General features: G+C 38.8%; 1 protein-coding gene across 2 annotated transcripts; it reads right to left on the bottom strand.

Annotated features, from left to right (window-relative positions):
• Window positions 1-261: 261 nt before the first annotated feature.
• On the bottom strand, window positions 262-10,230 carry LOC105380980. Of its 2 annotated transcripts, none has more exons than XM_038111275.2 (5): window positions 9,417-10,230; window positions 7,256-7,366; window positions 2,596-2,683; window positions 979-1,111; window positions 262-516 (listed from the first exon to the last, which is right to left on the bottom strand). In XM_038111275.2, exons 1-5 carry the CDS (start codon window positions 10,109-10,111, stop codon window positions 308-310), a joined length of 1,236 nt encoding a protein of 411 aa, XP_037967203.2. In that variant the 5' UTR covers window positions 10,112-10,230; the 3' UTR covers window positions 262-307. The 2 variants fall into 2 exon arrangements, with proteins under 2 accessions (XP_037967203.2, XP_048487329.1); XM_048631372.1 differs by having other exon boundaries at window positions 1,009-1,111.
• Window positions 10,231-10,480: the final 250 nt, after the last annotated feature.

Raw genomic sequence — 10,480 nt, 5'->3', positions numbered from 1 at the left:
GGGTTTTATCGACACGTTCAGAGATATGTTTTACTGTATTCTTTTCTTTCTTTACTGTATTCTCGTAGTACTTCATGATAAGCGAGGCCGTTATTATTCTGAGATTCTGAGGCAATGATTGTAGACGGAGCGCCATTTCTATTTCTTTATTTCGTGATGTCAGCCCCCCTGTCATATCATCATCAGCTCTCAGCCACGAATACTCCAAGTACCTACATATTTCAATCCTACCTTTTGTCCCACCACAATAAAACGACCAACTAAAAACAGCACAGAATAACTTTATTTCAACTAAACAGAACTTCGTTCACACGACATGGTAGTTCGGCCGCGGCACAAACGGCACAGGCGTCGCATCAGGTCCCAGTAAGAGACGCACGTTGACGTTGGCTCGTCTCCACCGGTTCCACATGACGTAGTGGTCCTTCCACAGAAGGTAGACCGTCACAGAGTAGCCACAGAGCACTAGGGCCATGAAGAAGTCCATGGCGGTTTCGGTGATCCGGTGGGATATGCCTGGGGATTGATGGGGTTATTGGTAATATGAAGGGGGGTTCTAGTAGGGTAGGGGTTAGTTTTATGTACAAAACACACCAACACGCATCACGATTAGATAACAAACAAGTTACCAACTGCCGGACATAGGCCTCTCTCATATTATAGAGTCACAGAAGACCCATAACACCCGTGGGATGCCCTCCAGCCATCTGGACCGACCACTTCAGAGCGGATTCCCATGATTCTGAATGTCTCAGCAAGAGTATCAGATTGACAGATTGGTGCCGATACATAAATAAATACCTACGGTAGCCGATATTTAAATAATAAATTAGAAAAGAAGAAGAAATTGATGCGGGCCGCGTCCGATTGGACAATGTGGAAAACATTAGCGGAGGAATATGTTCAGTATATTGAACCTCCTATAGCTAAGAAGATGATGATGTTGAAATCGGAAAAAAATAAAACATAAACACACACCTTCATTCTGCTTCCTGAGGCCGTGCTTACCGTATTTTGTCCCCTCGATGACAAAATACTGTGTTCCGACGACACACACCGCGAGAAGGCCGGCTGTCACGGTGGATAGCAGCCAGAATATCAGGCAGTCCGACTGGAAGGAGGACATTCAAATTATACCTTCCGATAATAATGATGTAAGCTTGAGGGAGCTACAATATTACTCATGTTCGTTCATATTACTCATAGGTATTCATATTTTTTGATACATTTATAAACTGTGTCTGTAGTATACGTATACCGGATGGAAAAAAAACGAATGGGCCATGGAGGGGAAGTACCTTGAATCCTTTAGATAAATAACTATCGTTCTTTAGATAGCTATCATTATTTAAGGTAAGTACATCACCTCCATAGCACATTATTTTTTCCATTCTGTATACCAAGCTGCACCATAAACTGATTAAGTTGATTCGAAATGTCAATTTAGCTGTAAAATGCGGCACTATGATTGGCAGAACCTAGTTTATCACCCTCATTCCGTCTGCCTGCCGCACTGCACGACATAGTCATTAAAATTCCAATGCAAAGTTCGCCCTACAAACATCCTATCAACCTACTGACATTTACAGGCTGTTGCAAAAACGGTAGCTGAAAGAACGTGACTCATCGGGTGATACTGAATAACTTTAGGTCTACATCTTTTGAAAATTCGCGAAAAAAATCGCTCGTTAGTTAGGTGACTTTTACTACGAAGAGCCATTTTTTACGAGAATTTCCGTAAGCCGTAGAACAGTCATGTTGTTCATACTGACCCCTAGAGTCACCCCGTTTCGGCTTACTAATTAAACTACTTTCACAACAGCCCGTATAGAAGAGCTAAGTAAAAACCACGTGACACTCTCAAAGACTCAACCCTTATCAGAGCCGTCCCTGAAAAAACTAGCTCTAAAATTTGTTCACAAACCCCATTTGCTAGAGTAAACAATGGCGTCACCAGAACCGAAGGCTGAAGGCGTGACATGACAAGACACGGGCATATTGAATTTGTGCCGGCATTCTGTCACTTATTGAATTATTATGAAATATGGCACCACTGCTACGGGTCGACGCAAGGGCGGTTTCACTGAGGTTCATTTATTACATACATGCTCACGACTGTTATACCCGAAGGGGTAGTCAGAGGTGACTCGCAAGCGAATCAGCCGCTTTTCACTGTACATTTTGTACTTTCACGTGATAATTCATCCCCTTACTTACTCGAGATTACGTCAAAGTTGGAATCCTACCTACCAATAAATTCACAACTAGGTTAGATTTTTATTAGATTTCAAACCTGCAAGCAGCATCAATGTATCGTATTATAATGATAATATAATTAACTATATAAGCGACTCTTTATATTTATAATTGTATTCTTATAATAAAATGTAACGATCGCACATAAATGATCAATACGAATATGGCAGACTAAAGCCAAATATCCATCTGTCGGCATTGCCGACGCCGTTTCTCCATACATTTACGTACATAAATCCGATAGGCGCGATACGTACGATACCGATAGGGTCCGTATATCAGTCAATCTCCCTCTTACTACCACATATGGCATTGTTTCTTTCTCTGCGGGGATAATACCTGCAAATGGCTGCGATTCCTTGGATTGCCGAACCACAGGCGCAACGCTTGCAGCACCGTGTACCGCGGCGTTCTTATGGCGGGGTAGCTGAGGACAGGAAATACATAGTTAGCATAGAATAGAGTAACTTTTATTTTGTATCATGAACGAAAATATTACAAAATAACTTAGGTAAGTATACTTATATAATATAATTGTATAATGAGGCGGCCTTTTTGCTCAAAGAAATCTCTACCAGATAACCTGACATATGTATAGAAGTAGTAGTACTAGGTAGTATATAAGTAGTATGAAGTGGCTTAAATCAATTATCACAACTCTGAATTAATAATCTGAGAATTTGCTTTGAAACAGCATGAGTTATTATAAGGTATTCTTTTGATGATTATTGTTTTAAATGTTATAGTCATAATTAAGTACGCATTCATGTTAAAACTTATTATTATTATGTTAGGTACTTTGGTAACATACAACTCTGCTTCATCTGGCTTCTCTACAAATTGTTAGCTACAAATTAATTGTTACCATTCATAAATAGTGATTGTTAAAACCAATCTAAGAATAATACGGGAAAGAGAAGATTGTCCCGAATTTAATTTTAATTTAATTTCCCAACGAAAACAAGCCTCAAGGGAGGCACAAGTAATGAGATATTCGAGCCACCATCACGGGCCAGCTTAATTTTATTACAAATACTTTTAATAGGCCTCTGCAGGCTATTTTTTAACAATTTTATTTATTACTAGCTGTTCCCGCGCGCTTCGCTTCGCCTAAAAAAGTTTTCCCGTGGGAATTCCGGGATAAAAAGTAGCCTATGTTCTTTCCCAGGGTCTACACCGTATGTATATCAAATTTCATTCAAATCCGTTCAGTAGTTTTGGCGTGAAAGAGTAACAGACAGACAGACAGACAGACAGACACAGTTACTTTCGCATTTATAATATTAGTTAGGATTAGGATTAGGACTAGCTGTTCCCGCGCGCTTCGCTTCGCCTTAAAAAGTTTTCCCGTGGGAATTCCGGGATAAAAAGTAGCCTATGCTCTTTCCCAGGGTCTAGACCGTATGTATACCAAATTTCATTCAAATCCGTTCAGTAATTTTGGCGTAAAATAGTAACAGACAGACAGACAGACAGACAGACAGACAGACAGACACAGTTACTTTCGCATTTATAATATTAGTTAGGATTTTAGCAAGTTGTACACATACTATCAGATGTTGGGAATATTTTCATGATATTCTACTTAAGAAAGATTTTACACTATTTTGTTTAGAGTGCGTACTTAGTAGAAAAGTTGTTTAAAATTAGCTCCGGTTTCACCCCCTAGGTTTACTTCTTATACCACTTTGGCAACACCCTGTATTACGACTATTATAAGAGAAGAACGGTTTTGTACTTTTGAGTAAAGAGGTGTAGGTTACCTATCCATCAATCAGGACAATTATTTATAATAAAAAAAACTACTTTACATAGATAGAACTTCGAGCCGTATGTGCCTGATGAGGGATAACAGGATTTCATCATCATCATCATCATCATCATCATCACATTACATAGATTAAATAAAATCCAATTCTTTATCTTTACATGTAGGTACTTAAGTATGTATACATGTTTAATGTAGCGCAACAGATTAAGCAATAATCTACAAAATGTAGTAGTAGTAATTAAATTAATTATTCACGAGTCACAAGCAGCAATTAATAATAGGACATTGGAGACAAACATACTCAAAGGGATTAGTGGTTATCTCGATAATTGCACTTTAGGACTTTGTATCAGCAGAGTCAATCATATTGTAGGAACAAGATAAACATAATATCTATATTTAGATAGTATTCATCCTAATCCTAACTAATATTATAAATGCGAAAGTAACTGTGTCTGTCTGTCTGTCTGTCTGTATGTTACTCTTTGATGCCAAAACTACTGAACGGATTTGAATGAAACTTGGTATACATATGGTCTAGACCCTGAGAAAGAACATAGGCTACTTTTTATCCCGGAAATCCCACGGGACAACTTTTTAAGGCGAAGCGAAGCTCGCGGGAACAGCTAGTATTATATATAGAGTGCTGCAAAAGCGGTATACTAAGCCGAAATGCGGTGACTCAGGAGGTCATTTCGAACAACTTTTGGAATTGTATTAATTGAAAGTTAGAAACCAAACGATGATCAGATAAATATTAACAATAGCCTAAACCACTTTCGCAATATCCATGCATAGCAACAAATCTCCCAACAAATTTTCTCCCCTCATTGCGTTCCTAATTTAAAACACTGCGCATTGCATTGGTAATGCACAATAACTCCGTGGAGTAGCGATGCGTCCAGTCAATTTTCCGAACGGACGCACAGAAACTTGCCCGTCGAAACTAATAAATAGCAAGAGATTACGAACAATATTTCTCTGTTAAAAACTTATTCAACTTGCAACGGATTCGAGCTCAACTGGATATCGGTGGGAATGGTGAGCGGCCAACTGGGACCCGGTTTTTGGACCCCTTTTAAGTATATAATAGACAGAATACTCTATTTGTACACCAAAAAATAATAATAAAATTACCAAGTTGTAACTTAATTAGGGAACAAAAGGCGGTATTATCACTTATAGCGATCTCTGCCAGAAAACATTTGGATACATGGAATAAGCTTAGCTTAGCTTATTCTACGGCTTCAAGCGGTCTGGTCTGTATATAGCTGTTCAGCAATAGTAAAAAAACATTAATGTTGTTTCATGTTAACAAAATTTTACACATTTTTGTATAAAACTTTATTTACGGATAAAGCGAAATAAATAATATTCTGTCTTTCTTTCGGAGACTGTGGTTTTTTCGTTGTTAAAGGCAAGTGCTTAATTCTTACTGTTGCACTGCGGCAGGGTCTTACCAAATGTTTAATGTCTACTAACTGCCATAGACAAAAAAACTACGCTCCTACAATAAAATTGATCTTAGGTCGAAACACTAAGTCTTGCCGGTCTGAACCCAGATCACTGGAAAGTTGTTAACTAGTGAATCGGTGGCTTGCGATAGACGAACTAAATTGTAGTAAATAGTAACTAATTGAGGGATCCAACCATTCGGTCTGGACGGGGAAATTCCGTCGGAAATATTTTACACTCGATTTGTACTCATTTTAAAGTTTATTCCGCTCTGTATTGGATTGCTTTTTAGTTGGTCGCTAATTTCAAGGCTTTGCTTCGGTGCCTGCAGTTTTAAAATATAAATGGCAAAAGGCGCTACCTTTTTCTTCTTAGCTTATTGGAATGAAATTGTTACTTGTACTGAATGGATTAGCCAGTTAGATTAGTGTCAGTCGCTGACTGTCCACTGCGTCCATCGGATAAGATCAAATGATACGCTGCATTCATACAATTGTATTGTATTTCACTACATATCGTTAAGGTCCTCTTCGTTGCTCGCTTAGGTTCTGTAATTGTACTTTGGCAGTGACAGTATGTTTTGTATCCCATCCCACAGGTAGCCATTATCTAGACATTGTGAAACAGGCCCTTAGCATTATGGAATACCTAGACATCACATCTTGTAAACCTATACCCGACTACTATTTTCGATGTGTCCCAGTTCTCGAATCTTCCGCAACCGAATATATCCGCGTCTTGACAGAAGTTGTCGTATCTGCCATCACAGCGCCGTGCATTCTGGCATCCAACCCCGGATGCACGATGCACATGCATGTAGACGCCGACAACGCTAACTTGGCAACGGGTAAAATATGGGAAACAATTTTTCTTGGTCCACCAACCCGCACTAGGCCAGTCGGGTGGACTATGCCTTAAATCCTTCCTTTATTGGAAGAAGACCCGTGCCCCAGCAGAGGGGACGTGATGGGTTTTGATTATTTATTTTTCTTGGGTTTACCCATTGCTTTCTTGCATTTAAGATTCGATTAATGATGATGAATTTAAAATAAAAGTCTTCTTAAACCTAGCACACTTGATGATATTTACACTACCTCGAGGACTAAATAGGCTTTCACCCCTTGGGTAGGTATCAATGTACTACAAACATAGTTAGGACGTACCAAGTCAGTGTCACAAATAACAAAGATTGTTAGTTACCCTAATAATAATTATTGGTATTGAACTTATTTCTGGTGCAAAGTCAGCGTAGCCAGACTCTAGGATTACATGGCTGCTATCACTACGAACGAAGGTAGTAGAGGGAAAACCGATATACCTACCTGGCAAAGAGAAAAACTTTTTCGGTCGGCCTTTTATAATCCTTTTGACTGTTTGTGTATGTTTATTTTTGTTGCTTAGAATTAAAAAATGGGTAGTAGTAGTATAACCATTTTTCAGGACTTAAATATTATTACTTTTCTTTAAAATTTCAGTTAAATATTTTCTTACCTAACATACATAATTATTACGTGAGCGTGTTAGCTCAAAAAAAGCTTTACAAAAATGGGATTTTAACTCAGTCAGTTTTTGCATAAAGGCGATCACATTCAGACACACAAGAAACATACAACAGATTCTATTCTTTGTCCCGCGTGGTCAAAACGTCAACCCACCTGTATCCACAGAGCTCGCAGTAATTCCTCCCATCGCTCCAAATACTCACATACACACACACACACACACACCAAACATACAGCCCTCCTTTATACCCGCATGGTTCAAACAACCCACCTGTATCCACATAGCTCGCAGTGGTTTCTCCCGACCTGGTTCAGCCAGCGCTCCAGACACGTCAGGTGGACATTCGCCAGAGAACCCTTGCAGTTGCACGGCGATATTAGCCTGTAACGTGATGGTGGTGGGGTTTAAATTGCTTTGTGATGATGGTGGTGATATGGACATATTCTTCTATTCTCTGTGGGGGGTGTAAGTACTTACCTGCACCTGGCTCTCTCGAGTGGAATCGTTGTGCATATCCCCAGGGTCTAAACTGCCTTCCTAAGCCTGGACCATTTCCCACCACGCTCGCTGGTCCACTGCGGGTTGGTGGGTTTACATATCTAGATGTGCTAAATCTAGATATACAGGTTTCCTCACGATGTTTTCTTTCACCGTAAGAGCGATGGTCTACAATCTACATTGTAATTAAATTCAAAGAACTCATTGGTACATGTCAGCGCCGGGATTCAAACCCGCATCTCTGGTGTCAGAAGCGGGCGCGTACCCAACTGAGCTACCACCGTTCTCATGATTAAGATTAATTGTCACCACGGTGACCAATCCTACTCCAGCTTTAGAATTTGTTACCGATTACTGACACGTGTATGTAGCAAATGTTATGATATACTTAAAATTATCTGATTAAGAATTAATTTCGTACCTACGTTTTTATATATATTGAATAGTGCCTCAAAACCTATAATATGTGAAATAGCTTTCTAAGCTACCAAAGTTTGCAAAAGTTATAAATCGAAACACACTTTACACCCAGATATCAGATATCTCTCGACATCGTAAACTATTTGGCCTATCGCAATATTTGCAATCTTAGATTAACAATATACGAACAAGATGGAGAGTCAGTGCAAAAGAAACGTGTCAACAAATAAAACCCCACTTCAACCATTGAGCTCTTATTTTGAACTAGCTGTTCCTGCGCGCTTCGCTTCGTCTTAAAAAGTTTTCCCGTGGGAATTCCGGGATTAAAAGTAGCCTATGTTCTTTCCCAGGGTCTAGACCGTATGTATACCAAATTTCATTCAAATCCGTTCAGTAGTTTTGGCGTGAAAGAGTAACAGACAGACGGACAGACAGACAGACAGACAGACACAGTTACTTTCGCATTTATAATATTAGTTAGGATTAGTTCGAAGAAGAAGATTTGTTATTAATTAGTACAATGGTTGTCATTAGGTTGAACTTACAATGGTTTGACAGTAAACAAAATGCCGTCACGTCAGTTTTTGGCTTTGTTTTTCCATGTGACACACCATCTCGTTCGTATATTGTTCATCTAAGTTTGCAATAGACTGTAAGTTCCAATAAATATTCCGTTGTATGAGTTTAGAAACTTCTCAGACAGACAGCAATATTATATCTCGACAAGCAGTAACTTCTTCATTTTGTTGGGGATATATTTTGTATGGGGAATTGAACTTTCGTAGGAAGCTATGGAATCTAAAGTAAATAATATGTACGTACTTATATTGGGAGGTATCCTGAATGTACGGTATATTTTGCCATCGAAATTACTAAACATTACCAATTTTAAAGCATTTTAGTTTTACTATATTCACCATTATTTTATTAATTCCCAGTATTAGCTTACTGTAAAACGGTAAATAACAGTGATTATTGGAATAAAATCCTATTAAATATAATTATTAATTTGATGAAATTGTATTGCGGTCAGTGGTTTTGGTAAATATTAATCAATGTGCGTTTAGTTGTTTCCGATATTTGCAATGAATAAAATATTTTAGAAACATAGTTGGACAATCTTGTTGTAAAAACAGTATCACAAAAAAATATATTTGTTAATACGTAATTCGATAGGCGGTCCAGTGGGCCTTGTGGCTGGCCAGACTGGCAAGCACGGGTCGCCAGAAGGGCACGTGGAGACGTGATAAAACTTTTCCGTTGCAATCACTCTCAAAGTCTCAAAGCCGCGCGAAGTGAGTGAGCGCGTTACAAAACTTTTGTCACGTCTAGGCGTGTACGTCTTGTTTTCCGTGCTAGGCCTTAATATGGAGCTCCACAAACAATGGTGCATCATTCGCGAGCTCATAATAGCTACAGACGGTATAGTATCGGTTGCGCAATAAAAAACATTATTTTATTAAGCGACTTCATTCTTTTGTCTTCGATGTCATAAGAAGAATGAGACACCTACCTCTCTCTACCCTTCGTCATACAGATCCTGCACACATTAGATCCGATGCTGGAAAGCGAATCTCTTTGCGTCGGAAAATCTGATGCTAACGATCCATCCTTCTTCTTGCTAGCAGCATCAGGCTCATATTTAGGTATCTTCGGTTCCTCTGGATGCGTGACTATCACTTGGTTCACAACCTTCAATCCAATATCAGTTTGTACCAAATTATTAGTTACAATAGAACTGCAATCTACGTTTTCATCAACCAACGTAACATTGTTGACTCCAGTTACAGATATTTCGTTGAAAGGCCCAAGTTTGCTGCATATGGAAACGACAAGATCACTAAGTTCTAAAGCTGCTGGTATGTCTTTTTGATTCTTGACCAGGGGATCATCAGTTTTGTGGAGTTTGATGTTATCGCGGGCGACTCTGATAGCGTCAGAGACATATTCTGTCGTGAATATGTGCCGGATGTTTTGCTCAGATTTAGAGAGTCCAGGTTTTATCAAGAAGGTTTTCGGTACTGTTTGAGTGCTGCCTGGTAATGATTCGTTAGCCTTCGAAGGTCCTGCTCCATCTTGCATAGGACATAGCCCTATATCCTTTATTCTTTTGATATACTGTTCACTGTTCTTTTTTTCATAAGTGGCGTCCTGAGAGTTTGTTGATTCGTCGTCTTTCTTATCTTCACTTTCCTGTTTATCATCCATGAGTACTTACAGTGTTACATTAGTGTGTTAAATAAAAATAACATTAATTATGAAAATAGTATCTTTAGCAAGGATAGTAAAATGTTTTTGATATTTTTATTATTGTCAGTTTTGTTGTGACGTTTACGAGTCAGATACATAGATAAACTACGGGATAATTTTGGCACCATCGCAAAAAGTTTGATTAAAGTGAAGCGGGTTGCTGTCTAATATTTGGGGCAGTTTGACATTCCTACATTGAACGATTGAACTAATATACCTACATATAACGTAGTATTTTTTTTCCTCAGTGATTAGTATGTTACATTATACTTCGATCATAATTTCTGCCGTTATCAATCCATAGTTTAGATCAATAAACCTGCTGCA

This window comes from Plutella xylostella, chromosome 28 (assembly GCF_932276165.1).
Source record: "Plutella xylostella chromosome 28, ilPluXylo3.1, whole genome shotgun sequence".
Taxonomy (NCBI): Eukaryota; Metazoa; Arthropoda; class Insecta; order Lepidoptera; family Plutellidae; genus Plutella; species Plutella xylostella.
This window is presented reverse-complemented; position numbering and strand designations above follow the sequence as displayed.